Below are 25373 nucleotides of genomic sequence, written 5' to 3' on the forward strand. Positions count from 1 at the left end.
CCGACGGTGCAGCTACGGATGGGAAATTCTGGGCAGGGACAAGCCTGTCTTCCCCTGGGGGATTCCCTCCCATATCGCACAGGGCAGAGTGGGAGTGGAGGAGGGCAGAGGACATGTCTCAGGGCCAGGACATGTCTAGGCTTACAGAAGACGTCATCACTGTCCTCATGATGTTCACCCTGTCTCCTGTTTTTTGGGGCCATGTATTCCGAAATGTATCTTCAACTCATCATAGGGGCAAAAAGAAGTGATGAGTCTGTGGCAGCAGAAATCTGGGAATCCAAGGGTCATGCTACATCTAGTCCTCTTTGGTAAATTCTGCCTTCCTGTTCACACTTTTTGAGAAACCATTTTGAATTCCCAAACAGCAAAGGAAATGCTGCAGGTTCCTGGAGGGACCTGGTGATCTGGGGCAGAGCACACGGAGTCAAGATTGCTGCGGGGTTCACGGGCCTCCCCTCCCGGGACCAGGGGCACCTGGGCAGGGGAGTCTGCACCATGCGGGAAAGCCCAGCACATACAGCTGCTCACCCCTGCAGACGCCACAGTGCGGGGCCGACAAGGCCTCCCTCTTGATCTGCCCTGGACCACAAGTGGGAAAGATCAAGACAAAGCAAAAGCCAGTATCCCTTAAGAACTTTCCAGTTGTTCTTGTCATTTGTAGTTTTGTGTTTTTGGGGGTGGGGGAGGGAGGGGTGGTTTGAAACAACTCTGAAGTGCGCTCCAGAGGAAAGCAGGAAGGGTGACATGTTTGGACACCTGAAAAGAGGAAGGGTCCTCATGAAGACGGTCACTTGGTTAAAAAGTTCAAGCACAAAGGATATAGAACCAGGTGGATATAATCAGAGAACAAGATGCAGATCTAGCGAGATGGGTCCTGCCACCCCTGGAATATGTTCCTGGGAGAGGGGCTGGTCTGCTACAGTGGGCTGGGAATGGTAATATTGTATACTTTTGTAAATTCACAAAACCCTCTGGTAAGCAACAGAGGAATAAAGGGCAGAGAATAAACCCCAGACAAAGATTCACTTATCTTAAAAATGAAAGGTTGGAAATTAACTTTATGCTACTGTGCCACCTTTGAAATATTTCTGGAGGATTCAGATTAATCAGCAAATTACCTGCCGAGTCAGGGCCTCCCATTAGAAGGGAGTACCGGTTTCCATTAGGAGCACTAGCCGGAAAATACAGTCTTGCAGCAGAGGACACACAGTCTTCTTTCCTTCTCTGGGTTAACAGAGTGGTCGTGGTTGGCTGGGGCAGATAATGGTGTGGTCTTCCTCTGCGGATCTGTTTTCTGAGTCCCTGGGCTGCAGCTGTTGAATTTCCAGACACAAACAAGTATGCATTCTGAGAGCCTCGCCGAGCCCACACAGCCGGGAGAGCCAAGCTGGATTCCATTCTGCTTTGCACATCAGCAGCTCTGCTGCCAGCTGAACTCCAGGGCAAAAGCTGTGCCTGCTAATGATGCAGGCAGCAGGGATGGCACAGCTGGCCTGGCCTAGGCCATTAAGGGGGACACACTTGGCCTTATTTGGGGGAGAGCGAGAAATGGAAGGCCATGAAGAGATGTGGAAACATACATCAGCCTCCACAAAACTGGTGCACAGCAGGGAGACAATCTGGTTTTGCTAGTCATCAACAACATGCCTGTGTGTGTGCCTGTTTATGCTTAGGTAAGCCCGGCCTCCCACTTGCTGAAAAGAGTAGGCAGACAGGAAGGAGCGACCAGCTCTGTGTCAGCTGTCTTCGTGTAGAGAGCAGCTAAGGGGAACAGTGGGGCTGGAATCCCATGGCCTCACCTAGTGCCGCTACAGCATCCTCTCTGCCCATGGTGCCAGATATCTGAATGGGAGGACAAAGGGGGCACAGGTGGTGAAAAAACCCAAGATGCACATTTGGGTATTTTCCTTCTTTCGCTAGAATGTCATTTCTTGATGTCCGTTTCTTGTCACTCATTTGTGATCAAGGACTGAGTAAGTTCCCTCTGCACCAGACCAGGTGGAAGACCGAGCCGGAGAGATGACGAGCCGTGGAGTGGAGTAGGGGCTTTTGGCAGCTCTCAGGTGATTTCAGATGCTTGGCGGGAATGATACTGTGGATAAAAGGGTTCACTGGGACAGCTGCAAGTTGCTCCGGCCAAAGGAATTGTGAGATGCGGATGAGATTTGGTGTGGGTGGGGGTGGAGACAGGTGCTGAGGTCATTGGGACGATGGTACTTAGATGCAGGTTTAGAATTCCTGCGAGCCTAAGAGAATCTGGTGCCCCAGGTAAACTAAAAGGGGGCAGGCAGCGTGTAAGAGGATGATGGGGTGGCTCAGAGAGGAAGGGGATATTCGTTCTCAAGAATGACGAGCCCAAAGGCATCACATAACAATTGTGATCTCCCAGCTGGAAGTTTCCTCTAGCACAGGCGTCCACAGTGTGGTTCCCAAACCAGCAGCCTCCATGTCAGTCACTGGGAACTTGTTAGAAATGCAGATTCTCAGGCCATCCCAACCATGAGATCAGAAACTCTAGGGATGGGGCCCCACAGCCTGTCTTGTCTTTCCTTCTCTCTCTCTTTCTCTTTCTTTCTTTCTTTCTTTCTTTCTTTCTTTCTTTCTTTCTTTCTTTCTTTCTTTCTTTCTTTCTTTCTTTCTTTCTTTCTTTCTTTCTTTCTTTCTTTCTCTCTCTCTCTCTTTCTTTCTTTCTTTCTTTCTTTTTCTCTTTCTTTCTTTCTCTCTCTCTGTCTCTCTCTCTCTTTCTCTCTCTCTCTTTCTTTTTCTTCTCTCTCTCTCTCTCTCTCTCTTTTTTTCGACAGGGTCTCACTCTGTCATCCAGGCTGGAGTGCAGTGGCACAAAAATGGCTCACTGCAGCCTCAACCTCCTGGGCTCAAGTGACCCTCCCACCTCAGCCTCCTGAGTAGCTGGGACTATAGGCCTGCATTACCATGTCCGACTGATTCTATTTTTTTATTTTTTGTAGAAACAGGGTCTTGCCATGTTGTCGCGGCTGGTCTTGAACTCCTGGGCTCAAGCAATCCTCCTGCCTCGGTCTCCCAAAGTGCTGGGATGACAGGTGTGAGCCACCGTGCCCGGCCTCACAATCTGTTTTTACCAGCCCTCTAGATGATCATAATGAAAGCTTGAGAACCACTGGTCTAGATCGTGCAAATGAAAGTTGCCTGAATGAGTTGGATTCTGCAGGCTTGTGAGGACCCAGAGCAGGCAGGGAGCCAGCTGCCCAGCACGAGTTCAAGATGAGCTAACCTGGTTTCAGCCTCCATCCCTGGGTTCTAGGTCCCTGCCCTTTCCAAAGAAACAATGAACCAGACCAGACCACTGCATTGGCATAAGATCACACTTTAGTTCAGAGACACATTTGCATAAATACTTGAAATGGATCCACCCCTGCAGGTGGCAGCCTGATAACATGTGGCTCTCCACAACCCTGTGACGCTGCGGCCCTTTAGGTGATGGATTTTAACACTGAAGACAGTCGTGGTCATTCTTGAAGACAGCCTGGGGTGCAGCTTTGGAGCCTGCTTTGACATTCACCATTGACTCCCTGCCCCACGCCTCTCTTGTACTAATGGTTTCCCCTCTGAGGTAGATTATTTATCGGGGAAATCAGAATTTTTTTTTTTCATTTAACTTTGCTAGTCCTTTGCAAACAGACTGATGCTGAGTGTCCTGTCTGAGTCAATAAGTGCACTTTTACTTTTTAACCTATGCCCTCTACTTGAACCCGAGCAAGGTCCAGTCCACTGGACAGTTGATGATAGGGTCTGTCACCCCATCCCCTCTCCTCTTCCCCCTTAGGAATTCGTGCAGTACTGGAGGGGTTGCAGCAATGGGAGGCCTGGGTGGGCCATGCTGCCTTGATACATAGAGTCACCACAGTGGAGATCCTTGTCTGCACCTCAGTACCCCAAGTCTAGGAGCATGAGACTGATGCCTTCCCCCCTGAATCACAGGGGGCACAGCTGGCTTTCACAGGGCTTGGCATCCTCAGGTTTCAGAGCCTTGTTGCAGGTGGCAGAGGCCTGGCCGGAGGGGTCCCTGCACTCTACAGTTCGCCGCTGCCAGCCGGGTCCGCAGGTGCTGGAGCACTCAGACCAGTCCCCCAGCACCCACTGTGCGTGGAGCAGTGGCTGGATGATGTTGGTGGTGGCTCTCTCTTTGCTGCTCTGCATGCTGAAGTCCACGTCGTTAGGAACAAAGAAGGTGTATTTGACTTTCGGGGGGAAGACCTCGCCAGGGACTGTCAGGAGCTGCACCGTCAGAGGCTCTGGCAAGGGCCGGAAGCTCTGCAGGCGCTCCAGGGTGGCGATGGAGCCACTGTACTTCAGGATGGTCCCCTTCACCAAGATGTCCTGCTCTATGGCAGAGATGGCCAGGTTGCCATTTAACAGGTACTGCCCGTCAGCCGTCTTCAGCGCCAGGTAGTTCCCATCGTTTTGCACACCTGGGTGGCTCCGCTGCTTCACGTCAATATTAGTGGCACCAGCTGGGATGGTGACAATGTCATTGTAGCCATAACTATGATAGAAACAGAAAGACACCCTCAGATCAGTGGCTGCCCAGCCCTGGTCGCGATGATGCCTTGGAGACTGAAGTGGGCACCCCAGGTGGCAGACAAGAAAAACCAAAGCAAGTATTAAGCAAGTTGCCTCAAAGTTCTCAATAAATTAGCTGTTTAGGCAGACAGAAATGTCTTGTACATTGGGATTTTTCGAGGGTTTTTGCTTCATCTGGCAACTCTATTTCAAATGCGTGGTTGAGGAGTTGAGGTATGTGGGTCTTGAGAACAGCATAGAGAGGAGGCGAACCCAGAAGGATTTGGAAAGCTGCACTGGTGTAGCCAAACCTGGCACCTGTCAAATGAGATCTCGAATACCTCTAGTTCCTTGCACTGGTATACAACTTTGCTTGGCCACCTCCATACCCAGAGCTCAAACCCACATGGAAAAAACTGTTCTGCACACCCCTTCCAGAACGTGAACAGGAGGAAATTTCACACCGCCTCTTTGAGTCAGTCGGCTCCTAGTATTTGATGAATATGGCCCTAGGGTGGGATCAGGGTGGGGTTGGGAGTTGGGGGTTCAAGCCTGCTTCTTTGAAGCCACTTTCTGGCACCATGAGCACTGTGCTTCTGGAATGATAGAATGCTGTTTTGGGAAACTGTTTCCAGTCCGTTATAGGCTTAGGGCTTTAGGTAGGATGAAGAAAGATTAGTTGTTTGTTCTTTTCTGGAAATCTGAGTTCCATAGGCTGGGGAGAAAGTGAGGCAAATGGTCAGGCGGGCTCTTTGCTCTTCTTGCCATATGTCCAGCTGGGGCTAGCTGCTTAGTCTCAGACTCTGAGTGTGTCCACAGGCCCATCTGTCTAAAGCCTGAGGGAAAGTGGCCAAGGGCCCCAGTATCTGAATAGCGTCTGCTTCTTTTTTTCTACGTCCTTTGAGCTTAAATGTAAAAAGAGTTCCAAGGCAGGGCGCAGTGGCTCATACCCATAATCACAGCACTTTGGGAGGCCAAGGCAGGTGGATCACTTGAGGCCAACAGTTCAAGACCAGCCTGGCCAACATGATGAAAGCCCGTCTCTACTAAAAATACAAAAATTAGCTGGGTGTGGTGGTGCACGCCTGTAATTCCAGACACTTGGGAAGCTGAGGCAGGAGAATTGCTTGAACCTAGGAAGCAGAGGTTGCAGTGAGCCAAGGTCGTGCCACTGCACTCCAGCCTGGGTGACAGAGTGAGACTCTGTCTCAAAAAAATAAAAATAAATTTAAAAAAATGAAAACAGGCCCAAGTTGCCTGCTATAGGCTGATTCTGTTCTCTCAGACTGATGAGAGATGTAGAGATAGATACACACACACACACACACACACACACACACACACACAGAATGGGACAGGGTTTGTGAGCTTCACTAAGTAGAATACAATACAGTGAACACTTCTCAAAAATTCTGAGACCGTGGGTGGGGGAAGTGGTTGGACAGAGGATGCTCACGTAACCCCAAGAAGGATACATTGATGTACTGGAGGCAGAGAGGCAGAGTGTGGTCCATATAAGACACCTGACCTTGCCCTTACTCTCCAGGAAGTACATGGAATGGGAGACAAAAGTCATCCAGGACTTAGGAAAACTACATTCTCTTCTGGCTGTCATTAACTATCAATGTGACCTTAAAAAGTCATTTAATCTTTTTGTGTCTTAATTTCTTCCTCTGCAAAACGAAGAATAGTATTGGCCTTGCTCACCTCATGGATTTATTTTACAAATCAAACAAGACCATGGAAATGAAAGCGCTTTGGAAAATCCTTGGAGTTTTATGAATGTGGGGCATTAGGATGTGAACAAGGTGTCTGGAGTTCTCAGATTCATGAAAGCCCTGGGGCTGCCAGGGCCCCTTTTTGGTAACCCCCTTCTCTGAAGATCTGTCTGCAGAAAAGGCAGGGCTTGCCAGGCTTAGGGTGAGACGTCCTTCCCAAAACAGGCCTGGGAGAGCTGCTTTCTGGCAGAGGTCCAGGTTACTCAGTGTGGCTCGACTGACTCAGAGATGACAGCTCCCTATCCACATGGCCTCCAGCCCTCGTAAAAGTCACGGCTGTCCTGTGTTCTGTCTTTTCTATGAGCTTGACACTGCCAAGTGCACATCCCATCCCAGGAAATCCTTATGGCGACTCTGAGATAGAGATACTGCTGACATTTTGTAAAGAAACTGAAGCTCGGAGAGTTTAAATAACTCGCCCAACCCTCATAGCGTTTAAGTAGCAGCCACAATTCAAATTTGGGCCTATCAGAACGCAAAGCCCGTTACGTTCTTCTCCCAAGCAAGGTCCAGAACTCCTGGGGAGACTCACCTGGTGGGGGTGAGGGACCCGGAGACCTTCCTGCAGGAGTTGCCTTTGCCCCCACACACCCCGCATTTGTCCAGCTTCCGGGGCGAGTCCACCACATGGTCACAGCCGGCCTTGACACACTGGCCACGGACACAGATGGCCAGCGTCTCTGGCCCACACAGGGTGCCATCAATCACCTGCAACAGGGAAAGGCAAGGTGCGGGAGGGCGTGTTGAGCACAGAAGCAGCCTGTGGGAGGGGTGGGGACAGGCGACCTTCCTCCCCATCTCTGGATCTGAGTCCCCGGGTGATTCTCACCTTGGCCTCGAACACTTTGAACTCACTCCTCCCCCGGGCTCGGCAGAACAACTTGCAGCGGTCCCGGGGGGACACCCCGGCATACTTGGGGACCCACTGCAGGAGATTCCCATCCATGTCAGTGTAATTGTAGGCATTATACTTCTCACACTGCTGTTCCCTGAAGCTTTTCCCTAGAAAGAGGAAGAAACGGCATAGAGGTGACACCCATGCGCAAGCAGGAGGTCCCGGTGGAGAAATCCCAAATTTACAGCATTTTTCTTCTTTCTTTTGGTTTTGGACTCAACCCAGGGACCCAGGCAGGGCCAGTGTCTTCTGGGCACAACATTCCTAGACCCATGTGTGACCCTTACTCAAAAGGGCAAGGAAAGGAGCCCTCCAGCCTCATGCTGGGCTTTCTAGGATAAATGCCCTTTCCATTAGGGAAAGAGATTCATTGTACTTTACAGACGAATGAACTCAGGGAGCAACAGGGAACAATTCAGTAAGCCTGGAAGGCACAGAATGGCATGTGGAGCTATATTCTCAGGACACTGCTAATTGTGCAGTGTCGATTTCCTCAGTGACACTGGACATGACTCGAAAGACTCCTAAATCTACATGTCTGGCTCCGATCTTGCCCCCACACCCACATTCTGCAATGCTGGCTGTCTCTGGGGAGCTCCGTTTGTATGTACTATGATTGCCTCCAACTCAGCACGGCCAAGCTCCCGAGGGTCCTTCCACAAACCGTTTGACTTTCATTTGCTGGTCTTACCACGCTCAAGTCTGAGACTGGCATCCTGGTATCTCCCGAACATTTGAGCATCTCTATTTGCTATTTCCAAACAGTCACAGAGACCTACACTACATTCAGGACAGTCTGTGATTTCAAACGATGGCATCCCACCCTCACCACTGCAAGCCCAGGGGTGCTGGCTTCATGGGGACCTGTGCCTGCCTCCTCTCCGTCCTGCCGTGCGCCGCTGCCGGACCAATCCATCTGAAGTTAGACGTGGGTTGCTTTCCACCCCCAAATCCTAAAATTAAAGCTGTTTTTCCTGCCAAAGTTCCGCCCAAACTGTGCATCTGAATGCCTGGGGAGACTTTGCCAAGGCAGATGCCACACTCCACGCCTGAGACTCTGAGTCAGTACAGCTGAGGGGGTCTGGGGTGTGTCTGCAGGAGCTTCCAGGTGACTTGATGGGACAGGTGGCACAGATAACCCCCAGATACTGTGTCAGCCTTCGAGGACCTCTGTGGTCTGGCCTTGACATGGTGGTGTGCTTTGCTTGATTCCACCTAAGCGAATGAGGGCCCTTCTCACACCTTTCCCCATCCTGGCAGGTCCCCTCACACCTCACCCCATCTCAGTCCTCCAGACTCTGCTCAGTCCTAACTCCCTTCAAAGCTTCTGCTCACCCAGCCTTTCCTTTCTCTGAGCCTCTCACCAACCTAGGGTCTGTGACTCATCCATTGAAACTTAATGGCTGTGTTAAAGGGATTTGGGTCTCTAATTGGACTGCAAGCTCCTTAAGGACGGAGACCATGCCTTTTACATTTTCATACATTTTTATAGTCCTAGACACACAAAAAGTACTAAGAAATACTCGACAGTAATGGCAGACTTTGGTGCGTCTGAAATCATGACGTCATTTTTCATCCATGCCTACCTTGCACCCTATATTCATTCCCATCCTCCCCCTTTCCCGGCAATGTCTCACCCGTATGCCAGGCAAACTCACACAATTCCAGCACAAAGTTTCTAGAGCCTCAAGCCATTGTGTATCCTTGTTGTCTTGTGAAACTGCAAAGCCTACAGATTCTCCTATGAGACATCAACCCGGTGCCAGTGTCCTTTCTCGTGGCTGAATCTCTCCTGAGGCTCTGCCTGATTTTTCATGCCTGCCAATCCTTCCTGGAGCTGCACACTGGGCAGTTGGATGGGATGGTGGGGAAAAACCTTGTAATGATTTCCCTCTCATGAGTTTGCTGCTGCCCCTTTACTGCCTCTAAGTTAATGTGTGTGGTTTCTAGCAGGTACTGGGGATAGGAATATGCCAAGGGGAGGGAGAGGTAGTATTGCTTCCTGGGAAGGTTCTGTCAAACAGTTGCCATGGCCCCAAGGGAAGATGGAATGTGAGCGGGAATCAGATTCAGAAATCCTCCCTCTGCCCTGGGCTGAATTTTGGCTAGAAAGACCTTGGAGGTTTGGCTCTGACACTTGCTTTGGAAAATGCTTCCATTCTGCACACAGATGAGGGTTCCGATGCCTCCAGGAGGATTAGTTTCCTAGACACCAGCCCCTCTCCAGAGGCTCCTCCCCGATAAGTTTGGTTGGGAGTGATGTCCTCCTCTCCACATCTTGGAGGATGAGGGTAATTTCTCTCGTTGACTTTGCCAGGCTCTCTAAACACTATGAGAGCTGTCCCAGGTCCCTGAGAGCTGCCCCTGGGCTTGGAGCCTTGCAGAGCCCATTTAGGTGCAGATCACAGGCAAAACTCTATATTCCAGGACACCCACTTTACTCCCACTTTACACATCCTCTGGGGATGTGTCACAGCGATGATAGTAGCTGCTCTGGCAGGGGCGGCCCTGAGTGGCAGTTACCGTCAGGGGGGCATTCCTCCGTGTGGCATGACTGGTACTTGGCTCTCCGACCCAGGCAGTATCTTCCTCCATTCTGAGGCTCAGGGTCCTCGCACTCACGGTGTGAAAACTGTACTCCTCCTCCACAGGTCCGAGAACATTCTCCCCAGGGTCCCCACGGTGCCCAGCCTCCATCTACCACGGGCTGCAACATACAATGGCACACTGAATGAGGAGCAAAGGCCAGGAGGCTTCAGTGTCTGTGCCACCAGGTGGCCAAAGCCCTGGCTTCCTCATCTAGTCATTCTCATCTTGGTGTATGGAGCACTGTAAACTGCCTCAATCATTTGTTTAAGGACTGTGTGGCCTTCATGGCTTTGTGAGCACAGAGACGAGGCTGGACTCATTCACTACGGACTCCCCCGTGTCTTAAACAGTGCTTTATGTTTAGTAAGGTGCTCAGTAGACTGCTGAATGAATGAATGACACTCTTTTATGGGAATAAGGTTGCATGTAATGCAGTGGTTCTCCACTGGGGGGAATTTTGCCCTCCAGAGGACATTTGGCAATGTCTGGAGATATTCCGGTGGCTACAGCTGGGGAAGGTGTATGTTACTGCATTTAGTGGGTAGAGGCCAGGGATGCTGCTCAACATCCAGCAATGCACAGGCCCCACAGTAACAATTATCCTGCCCCAAGTGTCCCTAGTGCCAAGGTAGAGGAACTCTGGTCTAAAGGAAGCAGCCCTGGGAAGTGTTGCCATAGTCTACCAGCCACTGGTTCCAGTGATAGGATAATGCCTGGGAAAGAAACAGAATTGCTTTTTTTTTGTTTGTTTTTTTGAGACAGAGTTTTGCTCTGTCGCCCAGGCTGGAGTGCAATGGCGTGAATTCGGCTCAGTGCAACCTCTGCCTCCTAGGTTCAAGTGATTCTTGTGCCTCGGCCTCTTGAATAGCTGGGATTACAGGCACACACCACCATGCCTGGGTAAATTTTGTATTTTTAGTAGGCCAGTGTGCAGTGGTGTCATCTTGGCTCACTGCAACTGCTGCCTCCTGGGTTCAAGTGATTCTGCTGCCTCAGCCTTCTGAGTAGCTGGGATTACAGGCGCCCACCACCACACTTGGCTAATTTTTGCATTTTTAGTAGAGACAGGGTTTCACCATGTTGGTGAGGCTGGTCTTGAACTCCTGACCTCAGGTGATCAACCCATCTCAGCTTCCCAAAGTGCTGGGATTACAGGCATGAGCCACTGTGCCCGGCCTGATTCTATGAATATGTATTTTCTGATCTGACTGTTCTTAAAAATAGAGGCCACACATCATTCCATGATCATTTCATGTCAACCTCTCCCTGCACTTAGTTTGGCTCTGCCTCTGGGGATCGGTGGCAGATCCCTCTCCTCAATAACATGTGATGAGAATGAACAGGGTGAATGGGACGTGGCTGAGGATCAATCCATGAATCCTGTGCCAGTTGAGGCTTAGGACAAGAGTATGGAGCTTACCTGGTGCAGGCAGGCTCAGAAGGCTCAGAAGGCTCAGTGCAAAAGACATGTACTGAGGAGTGCTTGGGCTACCCTGGCAATTCAGCGCTGGCGGAGACCGGGCTGTGAAACCCAGTGGATGCTGTTTCATAGTGATGGCTCCATGACTCACCGTAAGAGAAATGTGATCAGCCTCACAGTTTGGATGTATTAAGAGCAGGGCAAAGAAGTGAATCATTTAAAAACCCTCACTGGCACTGTCTTGGTTTTTCTTGTGAGTTTACTCTCTCCTGGGCCAAGTTTTTTTCTGCCTGGCCAGAGGCAGCTCTGATTCTCTCTCCTCTCCTCCTCTTTGAGTATGGAATTCCCACAACTGCTCTCATTCTCCCAACCTCTAATTATGCATTCAGTTCAAGCACGGGCAGGCTATGAACACTTTTCACTCAATTCTTGATGGAATTTATTCCACGTGTCTCTCTGTGTTCATGATGGAATTGACAGCAGCTCCAGTCTGTTGTGTGCCCACCTTCCTGTTTCCACACCTCTCCGCAATCTGCATCTGCACCAGCCCTGAGTCAGTCCCAAAGCAGCTCCCTAATGTCTGGAGCCATGGCAGTGTCAACCCACTGAGTGAGTGTGAGCCTCCACGGGCTCCTCACTGTGAGGATAAATATACTTTGGTTTGTTTGTTAAAAGATGAGTGATTTTACCTAGAAGTCCTGTGTTGCAGCCTGGCCCAAAGTTCGTTTTTTTGGAGACAGGGTCTCCCTCTGCCGCCCAGGCTAGAGTGCAGTGGCATGATCATGGCTCACTGCAGCCTCAAACTCCTGAGATCAAGTGATCCCCTGCCTCAGCTTCCCGAGTAGCTGGGACTACAAGTGTGAGTCACCAGGCCCGGCTTATTTTTTATTTTTTTGTAGAGACAGGATCTCACTATGTTGCCCAGGCTGGTCTCGGTTCAAGTGATCCTTCTGCCTCAACTTCCCAAAGTGCTGGGATTCTGGTGTGAGCCGCTCTGCCTGGCTGTCTCTCGGTTCGTGACTCTCAAGTGTGGTTCCCCCCTCGAGAATAGCCCTCAGTCCTCCCCATTTCCTTTTGTTTCTCCTTTCTCCTTCCCACTATCCTCAGGGGCTGTCCCTCACCTTGGGCCTCTCCACTTCCTCCTCAGGTAGACAGCTGCCTTCTGAGCAGAGGTGCCCAGGCCCGCACGGCGTGCCGTCAGCCCAGGGCAGGCTGCCATTCTTCGTGTGGCACAGGGGCTCGGCCCCATCAGTGTGGCACCAAAGCTGGGCGCAGACGTCCTGAGCAGAAGTGTTGGGGCAGTGGTGGAAATCCGGCCCAAAGATCTGCCTGCACTGCTGGTCCAGCTGGTACAGGGCCATGCGGCCCGGGAGGCCTGTGGGGAGGGGCAGGGCCGCGGCAGGGGCGTCCAGGAGACAGTCTCCTGGGAAAAGAGGAAGCAGGGGCGTAAGAACGCACGCAGGGGCGCCACCCTCTCAGCTCTTCATGGCCTGCGATGGATGGCACTGAAGGTCTAGGCGTCACGACTTCTTGACCTGCCACTAAAACCTGTCACCACTCGATGATCTAGTGAAAGCATGCCTAATTTTTGACTATCGGTTGCAAAGGTTTTTCAGGACCAACTTTCCTTTGCTGTCCTGAACATCTAGGAAGCATTGCCCCCGTCATTCAGTGTATACCCAGTGAACGTCAGCTAACGCAGTATTCACCCACATCACAATCTAACCGTGCTCCTCAAAGTCACAATATGCAAACGAAGACCAACTAATGCTGTCTGGATAATCTTACTGTTGCATCATACATGTCCTTGTCTCCCTTAGTGAGAAGAATTTAGCATATTTCATTGCTTTACCAACAACTCCAACCAATCAAAATTGTTTTTTCTTTAATCCCCTCTTCTGAGAAGCAATTTTTTTTTTGAGACAGAGTCTAGCTCTGTTGCCCAGGCTGGAGTGCAGTGGCTCGATCTTGGCTCACTGCAACCTCCGCCTCCTGTGTTCAAGCGATTCTTCGGCCTCAGCCTTCTGAGTAGCTGAGACTACAGGCATGTGCCATCATGCCTGGCTAATGTTTTGTATTTTTGGTAGAGACGGGGTTTCACCATGTTGGGCAGGCTGGTCTTGAACTCCTGACCTTGTGATCCACCTGCCTCAGCCTCCCAAAGTGCTGGGATTACAGGCGTGAGCCACTGCACCCGGCCTTTATCTTTCTTTCTTTCTTTCTTTTTTTTTTTTTAAAGGGATGGCGTCTCTTTTGGTCACCCAGGCTGGAGTCAGTGGCGTGATTACGGCTTACTGGCAGCCTTGATCTCCTAGGCTCAAGTGATCCTCCTGCCTCAGCCTCCCGAGTATCTGGGACCACAAGTGCGCGCCGCACGCCTGGCTCCAATCCTTTGAACCAGCCCCCCGCCCTCTTGCTCTCACAGGACGCAGTCACTGCCTCTGCCATGCCTGAGCTGTTGTAGGTTCGTCTCTCCTCTGTGCCATGTGCTTCTATTCCTTCAAGCGCTGCTCAAACCCTCCTCCTTCAGACAACCTTCTCAGATGACTTCCCCCTGCTTTGTGACTCATCTAAAGTAGCCCAGAACTGCTGCTGGAAGATGGGGCCGGGAAGAGTAGACTTCGGGGGTGGTGTGAATGCCCTAGCATGGGAGGCTGGCTGGGACTCAGCTCCAAGGGCCCTGTGAGGAGGCACTGCTGGAGGGGTCCCTGCGCCAGCAGCAGTGGAAGGAGGCCCATGGGGACAAGCAGGGCGGGGTCGCCGGTGCCTACCGTGCCCGCCGTCCAGGAGCTCTGTGAGGTACATGGCGCTGCAGGGGGACCAGGGCAGCGTCTGGTTCAGGTGGACGAACAGCGGCGCCATCATGTGGTGCTTGCCCATGGGCCCGAAGAGCCGCGTGCAGGGCTTGGAGTCGTCGTGCGGCATGCTGAGGACGTGCCCTGGGAAGAGAGGCCTGGTCCACTCTGCCCTGTCCTGTCTGAGGGCGGCTCACCCGGCCCAGTGAGGGACAGAGATGGAGCTCCTCAGGGGAGCAGCCACCCCCTCACCCTTGGAAGATTTCTGCGTTGGGCTTTCCCCTGCACTTTGCTCTCCAGGACGCGTTCTCAGATGACTGAGAAACATGTATACCCCTTTATTTTCTGCCTCAGCCGGTCCTAAATTTGGATCTAGCTCTATTATTTGCTCTCTTACATGACAGTCCCTGGACCATTGTTCTTCCCCCAGATCTTACGGCTTAGCTTGTGTACAGTGCCGCGCCTCCACCCCAGCACCCGTCTGGTGTCCTGGCATTCATCGGGTGACCTGTGATCATCATGTATTTTGGCCATGTGCTCGGGGTGGGAGTGGAGTTGTGTTCAGCACCGTTAAGCGTGGTATCTGTTTGTATACAGCCACCCTGTCAAAATCACCAGGAGCTATTCCTAAGCGAGGGCCGCGTATTCCTTAGGAGCTACGCGACCTTGGATCTGGAAGCACAGTTCCTGCTGATGTGCTGAAGTGCGCTTTGGCAAGGCAAATCTTACCTAGTTCATGGGCCAGGGTGTGGGCCGCCTGGAGCCCCTCATCCTCAATCACGGAGCAGCTTTTGTTGGGGTCACAAATGGTCCCGATGTCTGCCACACCCAGGGTGTCACACAGCCCCTCCTGCCCACAGAAGTTCTGCTTGGTGGGGAGAAAGCAAGAGAGTGCATCAGTGTGTGTGTGTGGTGTGCTGCAGGCCTCCGGGGACGGGGTGGCCAGTGTGCATGTGGGAGTGGACCACCGAGCATCCCATAACATGCTTGCTGGCCTGTGCATCACCTGTGTTTATTGAGCTTTTAAATTAAATTAAATTATTATTATTATTTTTTGAGATGGAGTCTTGCTCTGTTGCCCAGGCTGAAGTGCAGTGGCATGATCTCAGCTCACTGCAACCTCTGCTTCCAGGGTTGAGGCTATTCTCTTACCTTAGCCTCCCGAGTAGCTGGGACTACAGGCGTGCACCATCACACCTGGCTAATTTTTGTATTTTTAGTAGTGATGGGGTTTCACCTTGTTGTCCAGGCTGGTCTCAAACTCCTGACTTCAGGCAATCTGGCCTCTTTGGCCTTCCAAAGTGCTGGTATTACAGGCGTGAGCCACCACGCCCAGCCTAAATTAAATTTTAGAGACGAGGTCTGGCTATGTTGCCCAGGCTGCGATGCAGTGGCTATTCACAGGAGTAATTGTAGCTCACTTAGCCTCAAACTCCTGGGCACTAGTGATTCTCTCACCTCAGCCTCCCAAGTAGCTGGGACTACAGGTGCTTGTCATGTGCCCGGCGGAACTTTTTTAAGGAGGGGGAAGCAACAGCAGGTTCAACGTGTCTGGATATCCCACCTAGTGGCCTTGCTTTATTGATTCTTTTTGTGTTTATGGTCAAGACAGTTCACCCCCGCCCCCGTCTTTCTAAATTGGAGAGTAACCTGTGAAATTTTGTTTTGTTAAAAAATGAAAACAGCCTATAATCTTTGCATTTTGAGAGGCCAAGGCAGGTGGATTGCTTGAGTCCAGGAGTTGGAGACAAGCCTGGGCAATATAGTGAGAACCTGTCTCTACAAAAAGTAAAAAAAAAAAAAAAAAATTAGCTGGGTGAGGTGGCTTGTGCTTGTGGTCCCAGCTACTCAGGAGGCTGAGGTGGAAGGATCATTTGGACCTAGCAGGCAGAGGCTGCAGCGAGCTGTGACTGTGCCACTGCACTCCAGCCTGGGTGACAGAGCAAGACCTTGTCTCAAACAAAACAAAACAAAATTAAAAACAAAAAAGAATATAAAATACAGAGGCTATCAAGATGGATTTCTGAGTGACAAGCTCAGGAAATCTCCGTCTGTCTTCACATCAGCCACTCATGTAAGGGAGCCTGTTCGATGTTCCAAGCTGGCTGCATCCTGAGGCTGGCTGGCACTTCAGAGGCTTTTTGTGGGTGACAGGACAGCATAGTCGTTCAGAACATGACCCTATAGCAGCACTGTCTTGGCTGGTCTATGGGCACTGCCACTATGTGGCAAGAGAGCTGTGTGGCCACTCTGCGCCTCAGTTTCTTCTGTTACAAAATGGGGATAACACCAGGACCGGCCTGGTGGGGCTGTTATGAGACTGAAGGAGCAGACGGGGCCTGGCACACATGATCACTCTCTTGCTTTCAGGAAGCTGTCTGTTTAAATCATGCCGTGTAGGTAGGCAGCCCTCCCGCTGTGGGCAAATCTTGAGGGGAGCCCCTGGCTACCTGCCGCATATTTTACAACCACTGCAGCTAGAACTACTCTCTTCATTCTAAACCCAGATCTCTTACTCGGCAGCTCGAGCCCATTTCTTCTTGTTATGTGTGACCTCAGGAGACAGCTGGTCACAAACTTTTGGAAGACAGCCCTTACAAGATTCTTCTCCTTCCCTTGCAAATACCTCACACTTGTCCTCATGACCTCCTCCTCATCATTCCGGGCATGAGGCTCTGGCGTCCAGCTGGGGCCAGCAGGGAGATGTTTCCCATGTTTGGGCAGGCCTCGTGGTCCTCCCTTTGATCTGCCCATCCCGTCTCCCTTCCTCCCCAGGGCTTCCGGAGCCAGGCACGGACCTGTCTGGTGAGCAGGATGGCCGTGTCGTAGTGCTCCGGGTGGCGGTCGCTGGGCTGGTTGAAACGCCGCTGCCAGTTGCAGAAGTTGCGCAGTGTAAGCCCCCCGTTGTCAGACACCTCTGGGCCCCATTTTTCATCTTCTACAATCAGCACTTTTACCACCATCAGGTTGATGGAATTCTTGATGCTGGGGTGCTTGTAGATTCGGGCTGCCACAGACATTAATGTGAGGATGTGGTTCTGTCAGGAGGGAGGAGACAACAGGCAGAGTGAAGGATTAAGTCTCAGGGCCCTCGGCCTGGCCTGTCCGCTGCCATCACCTCTTTTTATTCCGCTGCCATCACCTCTTTTTATGCGGCTGAGCATCAGATTCTTACCAAAGCCTCACAATACCCCCGAGGCCTCCGCGTTACTCCCTTCATTTTGCATGTGAGAAAACAGGCTCAAGAACCTGCCCAAGGTCACAAAGCTGATGCATGAACAGCGGCCTTTGAACCCAGACCTGCCTTGCTCCGAACCTGTGCGTCTAACATTCAGACCAGCTTCATGGGATGACCTACATCCAACTTCATTAAAACCCAAAACCCTAAATTTATAGTGCATTTCAAGTGCGTCAATAGTCATATATGGCTCGTGGCTACTGTACTGGAATGTGCAGATAGAAAGTTCTACTGGACGGCATGGCTTATTCTGCCTTAATCCTGACACTGTCTACCTGCCAGCCACCCCCACCCATCCCTGCCTCAGCCCAGAAACAAAGTTCTGAGCGCTCAAGCTTAGTAGAGTTCCCTCTTAGAATCCAGCTGAGCATTTTCCTGCTGCCTGTTGGGGTCACTCTACTCTTCAGGGTGGGAATTGTTAACACTGAAAACTTTGCTGTGATAATCACTCCTAACAACAGTTACTCTGCCACATTACCTCAAAGAATTCTCACAGTCACTTCATGAAGAAGGTGCTGCAATTCCATTTCCCGAATGAGGAAGGTCATGCAAATTAGCTCGTCGAAGGTCGCACAGCTATTGAAACCAGGAGGCCAGCCCAGGTGTGCCTATCTCTGAGGTCCACCGTGCTCTCATTAGGTTTCCCAGGCGTGTCTGCCTGCACAGCCCCGAAGGGTTCATTCCCTCCTGACTGGGGCTTGAGAGGCTCCCGTGGGCCTCAGCGGACCCACATGCTTAGGAGCTCACCTGCTCTGCCTTCCACCCAGGCTGGCCAACAGAACGTACGTCACTGCTTGGCCTCTGTCTTGTCCCTGGGCTGCCAACTGCTCCCCCACTGGATTCCAAGGCTTGGAGAGGAGGCCAGATGGGAACTCGCTCTCCTGCCTCGGTGACCCCTTGAAGTGGCCCTCTTTGAGCATTTTGTGGAAGGGGAGACACAGGGGCAGAGGTGGGTGTTCCTTGAGCCTGGAGTGTGGTCAGCTGGGCAGCACCTGCTTGCCCTGCCTCTCTGATCCCTAGATCACCACCTCTCGGGAGCCCCTCTTCCGCTTCTCCTGTGGTCTGGAAGGTGGGAATGGAAGGAGGAGGAAGGAAAGGGTAGAGAGGGACATTCCATTGGGTGAGGCCATGTGTGGGCGTTCCAGATGAATCCCATTATTTGTGAATGGGATCTGTCTGTTCACCTCGCAGGCAATGAGCCAGGTATTTTGTTAGCCCTACAAGCAGGGGTTGGCAGGTTACTTGGCGTGTCAAGCACTCCAGCAGTTTAGGCTGATGTAAACATCTTATCAACAAGGCTGAAACTTGGCACTTGCTCCTGGAGTTGGATTCTGGAGGGAAAAAAAGCAATCACATCATTATGCAACTGGGGGTGAGCACTGAGGAATGGTGGCTTGCCGAGACGAATTCCTGGCTGGGTCTTTGCTGCTTCCAGGAGGCCAACAGTATCCTGATCTCTCGAAGAAGGACCAGGGTCTGATGGGCCAGGGACCAACCCCTGGAATTTCTTCTGAGGCAAACTGCGACCATCATCACAAGATTTCTTCCCGTTGAGTCCAGTTTCACAATCTCAAACTGGGGGAGATGAGGTCGTACAAGGAAGGTGTGAAGCTAAGGAACACCAGCTGCTAAGCTTTGGGACTGAGACAGCTCAGTACCAGGAGCTAAAGATGGGAGGTTGGGGCAAGTCTGTGTGCCCACGTTGAGCAGATCGGAGGGAGGCTGAGTGAGAGACGAGGCAGGGCTCACGTCCTCAGTGAAGACCGGAGGAAGGCGAGGGTTAACCCCTGATCTTCCTGCAGGATAAACCACTGCTTGAAGATCAGGGCCAGACAGCACAAGGAGCTTCCTGGCCCTCAGGTCCCCAGAGAGCTCCTTCTCTGCAGCTCGGGTTGCTCATATCATTGTCTTCTCCAGACGGTGCCTAGCTGTCAGGCAGGGCCGGCTTCAGAGCCATTTAGCTTCAAGGGGTGGGCTGGACTTGAGGGCGTCTGAAGGTCCTTCTGGCCGTTGTCTCAGAAGATACTTTTCATTTTCAAGAAGGCTAGGAGGATTCCGTGACCCAGGGTTCCCTTCCACATCCCAGCTCCCGATCCCACTGACCCCTCCTTATCTCTTGTTCTACCGAGGTTTTGATTTTCCCCTCCCAGTCCGCTCTTCTGATAAATGACCACAGGAACGCCTCACATACGCGGTGCGTCTCACAGTTCCCTAGGGAGAAGGACCACTGAGCCTGGGTGACGTGGGTGACCTCAGGGCTGTGAGCCTTTGGTTCTGCCCCAATCCCCTAGGCTCAAAGGACAGGCCTGACTTAGAGTCCCATGGGGATCAGGCCTGCGGCTGGTCAAGGAGGAAGTCAGATGCCTTGCTCCACCTCCTGGTGCCGATTTACCCCTCCCTGCTCCCCACACCAGTGCAGGCTGCGTGTGAAAAATGTGAACGGGGTCCTGGCCCGCTGAGGAGGAGAGGCCTCAGCACAGCGTACAACACCCCAAAACCATGACAGGTAGGTGGCAGCCCACAGTCAGCCCAGCCGGGGCCAAACCATGACAGGTAGGTGGCAGCCCACAGTCAGCCCGGCCGGGGCAAAACCATGACAGGTAGGTGGCAGCCCACAGTCAGCCCGGCCGGGGCGTCCAATGATCTGCTCTTGAATGACCTGGGGATCCCATACTCTTAACTTTTGTTAGGGAGAGGCGGCGTTTTTTGGGGAGTCTGCTCCTGCATGAGTGACCCCAGGGCCTGGAATAGAGATGAACATCAGGCCAGTCAGGGTGGCTCATGTCTGTAACCCCGGTACTTTGGAAGGCCAAGGTGGGAGAATCACGTGAGACCAGCCTGGGAAACATAGTGAGATCCTGGCTCTGTTAAAAAAAAAAAATGGATTTAAAAAAATAATAGTAATAACACCCTGGCCTGTTGGGTGGGCCAGAGCACCTTTTGGTGATTTGAGATACGAACAAGGAGATTCCTTCCTCAGAGCTCGCATGGTAGCGGAAGCCAGCTGTGGTGGGTGATGGGGATGGGCTGGCCTCCTCCTGCCCGATGTTGTCATTACACCGAGCCGGTTTGCGCTTCACCTGCAGCTCCACTGCTTTCTCTTGTGGCACGCCCAGTGGGAGGCCAGGAGAGGAAAAGTGGCCCTGGGAAGCCCTTGCTTCAGCATCTGGTGCAATGCCTCTTCCTTCCTGACGTCTCTAGGGCCTGAGACTGAGCTGGGGGTGTGGAGATGGAGAAGCAAAGGGAGAGGAAACAAGTGAGAGGAGAAAAGAATGACCTGCACCATATCCTTCATCTCCTCTTGTTCTCCAAACAGCAAAGGGCAATGTCGCCTCTTCAAAGCACACATGCTGAACTACAAGTCAGCCTTCACTGCTGAGCCTGGGCAAACTGAAAGAGAAGGTTCCTCTGCCGTGTGGAACAGCAAAGCTGAAACAGTGGTGGCCGGCACTCTGATGTCATGGGCTAGCCCATCCTTCCCACTTTAACAAATGGTTTCCATCACTGAAGGCAACGCTAGCAATAGCCACACCTTGCTGAGTATCTCCTCTAAACCAGGCAGCAGGTCAGGTGCATTCCATATTTTGTTTCATCCCCAAGACAAGGCTAGGATGTTGGTATAACTGCTCCTACCTGAAATAATCGAGGTACAGAGAAATAGGTGACTTGCTCAAGGACACTACGTTATTTCTATCTCGTTCCAAAGTCTATGTTCTTAGTCTCTGCACTGACTGCCACCCATCTTTGCTGCTGTAAGGAAAACTACAGCCTAGCCAAAGCAAACCCAAGGCTTGCAAGCAGCAAGTCCGCCTGTCATTGCCTATGCACACCCCACCTCCTGGGGGATGGGGAGGGGCGATCTTTGGACACTGAAACATTTTCTTTGGGAAATACTCCATCTTTGATCATTCTGACTACAGCAGACATAAGGGATGGAAAAGATGCATTCTTTTGCCAATGGGAAAGGAAAACGCACATGTAACACTTGTCTTTCTCCCTGGTAGCTACAGATCGGAGGGTGTGGGGACATGGATCTGTTTCTGTTGTCATCCAAACCAGGATGCCCTTGAGAGGGAAAGACGGTAGGATTAGTAATGATGCCCGAACAGGTAGAAACTGGGACGCTGCTGGACAACCTAGGCTCCATGCCCACTTTAGTATCTAGTGTCTTGTGGAAGACATTTTCCCCAGAGCACGCAGATAAGGGGGCATGGAGATGGCTGTGACATTCTGGGGACCCTGAAGTCAGTTCCCAGAATCTGACCTCCTGCGAGTGTTCTGCTGGGCCTTTGGGAAGATAAGCGCCACTTTTCAGACCCTCTCTGCTAAGAAGAGGGCTCAAAAACTCTGCTCACTGCAGAAGCACTGGTGGGACAGTCGTTCCAGGCTGGTGAGAGTGGGTACTGCCACGCTGCCCCTCACTCCATCCCACCCCGGGTTCACACAGGGGACAGTGAGCGGCAGCCGGATGTAGACGGAGCTAATGGAGTCTTCCCAGGTGGTCCCTCCTTTCAGAAAGGCCCCTCTGTCTGAGCTCCTTAACTCTGAAACCAGATAAGAAGGTGGGAGGCCGGGGCCCCTTTTGTCCTGGGATTAGGTGAACTCAATTGACAGAGTTCTGGAAAACTTCATTGTCGCTTAACAGTGAGACCAGCCTCGGCAATGGTGCATTCTTTCTCTCAGCCTCCACGGTGGTTTCTCCGCGGGATAGGGCCTCACAGCGGGCCTGGGCGGCTTTGAACTGCTGGATTTAAGGACCCACTCCCACAACATAAGCAAGTATCAGAAGGTCAACAGAGCCACAGACCCTCGTCCTGAGAAAGAGGCTGCCTGGTGGGATAACAGTGCTCAGGAATCAGCTTTGGGAGACGGGCTGCAGGCCCAGCCCTGCCACCTCCTGATCCTGATCAGTGCTGTCTGATCCTGAGGAAGCCACATGGCCCCTGTGCGCTGTGCAGTGTCCCTCTGCCCCGGTCACAGGTATTTTCATGGAGGTGACGTGTGTGCAATCACGCTGTGAATTGAACATGCTCAGAGAGTGGCTAAACCTTCCAGAAGACCAGCTCGTCATGAAGCAGCCACACAGGCGCTGAGACCGGGATTGGTCGCCTAGTCCAGGTGTCTTGCTTCACAGATGAGGAACTCTAAGCCCTAGAGGGGTACAGGCTCTTCTCATCCTCACACACCCCTGATTACCAAGACACCCCAGAGCGCCTTCCCTCCATGTGAATGAGGTCTCTACATAAAGAACTGGCTTCCATTTGCAGTAGGTGGGTGTGGGTAGGCAAGGTCTAGAGGCACGGGAACTTGATTTTCATTCTTTCTCTCAGCTGGGCTCATGGACCTGTTTTCAGAAGCCCAGGGGACTGAGCTGAGACAGGCACGCCTGTCCTGCAGCATCTCCGAGGCTGGTCAGCTCATCACAGTGGAGGGGCCCGAGGGTGGTCCTGGACACAGCTGTACCTCAGTCCCTCCCCCACCCGCCACGGTGGCAGCAGGAGTACAGGTGGGCTGGGACATGAGACCCAAGGTGGAGGTGGCGGGGCTGGTCTCCCTGAGGGAAGACTTTCCTTCCAGGTGAGACTCGGAAGTCAGCCCCGCACGGAGAGGAATTCGGTCTTCAGAGGTGCCCGGTGCCTGTTTTGCTATGCTGTCCTCGTCCAGGTGGGCTGGCCGGGTGTGCAGGTGCCAATGTGCAGCTGGGAAAGGTCCAGAAATGCATGTTTGTGGGGCATGGGGAGCGGGTCAAGCAGGAGCCAGATCGCCCAGTCAGGAGTCTCATGAGGATGGCAATGCCTGGGTGTCTCCCACAGAGAAAGCCAACTTGTCTGGGGCAGCAAACCTGGACTTTAAGATGAAGGGAACAAAACCGGGTGCAAACCCCAGCAGAGTCTCCTGCTTCAGCAGCCAGGGCATCCTGGGGCCGGGCCTCAGACCATGTCTGCCTCTAGATAGCTAGAATGTCTGGAGATGTGAGTATGTCCCTGAGGCAAATACTCAGTTATCTCCAGCATTCAGGTGATCAGCTCAGAGAGTGAGACAGTCTGGCCCTGAAGGCTGAAAAATGGACTTTGTCTGCCAGCAGAGTTCTTGTTGGCTTTCCTATGTTTTGGTTCTCAGGCAAATGTCAGAATCCGTTCCGTGTGTGGAAATAGAGGGGCACAGCGCCACGCTCTGGGTTTGCAATGGGTGTATCTTAGCTTCTTTCTGGTGGAGCCCGCTAGGAGTCAGGTGTGGGGGTCCTAAAGAGATGGAAGAAGCCCTCTTCTCACCCCTCTCTCCTGCCACACTCTCTAGTACTTACTTGCTTAAAGAAAGGAGTCAGAGGAGAGGGCTGGTGCCCCCACTGCTCCCCGCTCTCAGGGCAGGCAGGGAAACAGATATTAAATCAGCGTGACCCAAAGCTCATGAGGCAGACTGCCTTGGCGGGCCGGAGCTGCTCTGCCGTGCTTTGCGGGAAGCACATACCACAAGGGCTTGCATGGGTGCCTGCCTGGGGTGCAATCAGCACCTGCGGTAGCCAGAGGAGCAGCCATGTGGACTGTCACCCACAGCCCTTCCCGTCCTATGCGTCTGTTTCTCCCTGGGTCTTTCCTACCCTGCCTTTGCCAGCGATAGAGGGTGGGAAAGATGGGGGTGAGAAACAGAAGGCCTCCTTGTCTGGACTATTCTGCACAGGCGATGCCTATGCCCTTGAGGCCCCCAGCAGTCGGGCACAGGCTGAGCCTAGTATGGGGTCCGGGCCAAGAAAGCCATCACCACAAAGTGTCAGCTTAGCTGCCGCATTGCCAGGATCCCTGTTTCAGGGAACTATGACCTAGGCAGGTCAGTTCTTCCTTCCCTGGCACATCTCTGGTTTTGTGCTCCTTAGGGGCCAAGAGCACCCCTCTCCTGGAAACCTTACCCTTCTTCCCTCCTGAAAAAGCCTTCACTTGGTCTTTAGGGGAGAAACTGGGGTTTAGGGCAACATAGACGCCTCTTGCTGAGTCAGCACCATCTTTGCATCTGGTTAGAAACGGTCTGGTTAGGTATCCGTTCCCTGGACTCTGATTTTCTCCCCTGTTTAGGTAAGAGCTGTGTCTGGGCTAAGGGCAGCTGGGTGGACCAAGTGTGGGTCTGGCTTTACCAGAGACACTCACCCAACGAGCTCCTCCCAGCCCCTGCTCCCCTCGCGTTTCCACCAAAGCTTCAGTTCCCGGGCTGAGCCCCTGGGCAGGAGTTCTCTGCCCCTCCCTCTTGTGCTGGCTGCTGGCACTGCCAAGTTCTGCTGAGGCTGAGTGCCAGGTTGGCAAGGTAGTTCATGCCCCATTGATCACAACCAGCTGGCTGCACAGAAGTTGGGCAGCCCCTCTCTCCAGGTTCAGCTCCTTTCAAACAATGTCTTTTGCTTATGGCGACCTCCATACCCAAGGGAATCGGACAGCCATCTCTTTCCATCCCATCTGCCTTTCCCTGGGAGCCTCTCAGATCTGAGGCAGTAGAGGACTGAGGGGTGGGAGTGGGAGCTATTCCTAAACGCTCAATTTTCGTCTCTGCCGGGAGAGGCAGGTGCAGGGGAGTGCGTTGATACCCACTTTCGCGTCAGTGTGCCACGTGCCGCGGGAGATTCGGATGAGAGGGATGAGCATCTGCAGCCCCCTCTAAACTGGAAGGGGCCCGGGGTGGGGCGCAGGGAGCTAGGGTGGCAGAAGTTCAGAAAAGAGTTACTGCTCTTTCTCAGAAAGGAGAGAATGTCGTTTGGGGTCAGGCTGGAAAAGATGAGCGGGAAGGGTTTTTTGGAAGGGGAGATTTTAGAGACGCTGGGAGGCGTCGGGGGGGCCTCCGGGCACTGCGGCTGGAGGAGGCGCTCAGTCCTACCTGCAGGTCGGCCCCGTAGAAGGCAGCCATGGACGCATCGGCCACCAGCAGCGTCTCCACGAAGCGCGCCTCAGACACAAACCGCTTGGCCCTACTCGTGGCCCCCAGGGGCGGTGGCAGCTCGCTAGCGCCTTCTGCCTCCTCTTCTTGGCTCCCCTCCTCGCTGTCCTCCTCGTTGTCTCCTCTCTCCTGCCTCTGACCCTCTCGCGTCTCCACCTCCCACTCGGGTCCTCGCGGGAGGGGGCGGGCTCCGGCGGGA

The 25373-nt window shown here is 52.6% G+C and overlaps 1 protein-coding gene across 1 annotated transcript in view; it reads right to left on the reverse strand.

Annotated features, from left to right (window-relative positions):
- Nucleotides 1-3330: 3330 nt before the first annotated feature.
- The window catches only part of ADAMTS8 (ADAM metallopeptidase with thrombospondin type 1 motif, 8), a 24055-nt gene continuing 2012 nt past the window's right edge, over nt 3331-25373 (reverse strand). Inside the window, exons 3-11 of the mRNA XM_011934735.1 lie at nt 25115-25372; nt 16818-17057; nt 14749-14884; nt 13996-14163; nt 12346-12647; nt 9739-9922; nt 7150-7322; nt 6853-7028; nt 3331-4525 (exon numbers count right to left, since the gene is read on the reverse strand). Of these exons, the coding sequence (XP_011790125.1) occupies nt 3955-4525; nt 6853-7028; nt 7150-7322; nt 9739-9922; nt 12346-12647; nt 13996-14163; nt 14749-14884; nt 16818-17057; nt 25115-25372 (2208 nt within the window). The 3' untranslated portion in view covers nt 3331-3954. The remainder of the gene's footprint in view (nt 4526-6852; nt 7029-7149; nt 7323-9738; nt 9923-12345; nt 12648-13995; nt 14164-14748; nt 14885-16817; nt 17058-25114; nt 25373) is intronic.

The sequence above is a fragment of the Colobus angolensis genome, unplaced genomic scaffold (assembly GCF_000951035.1).
Source record: "Colobus angolensis palliatus isolate OR3802 unplaced genomic scaffold, Cang.pa_1.0 Scaffold137, whole genome shotgun sequence".
NCBI classification, from domain to species: Eukaryota; Metazoa; Chordata; class Mammalia; order Primates; family Cercopithecidae; genus Colobus; species Colobus angolensis.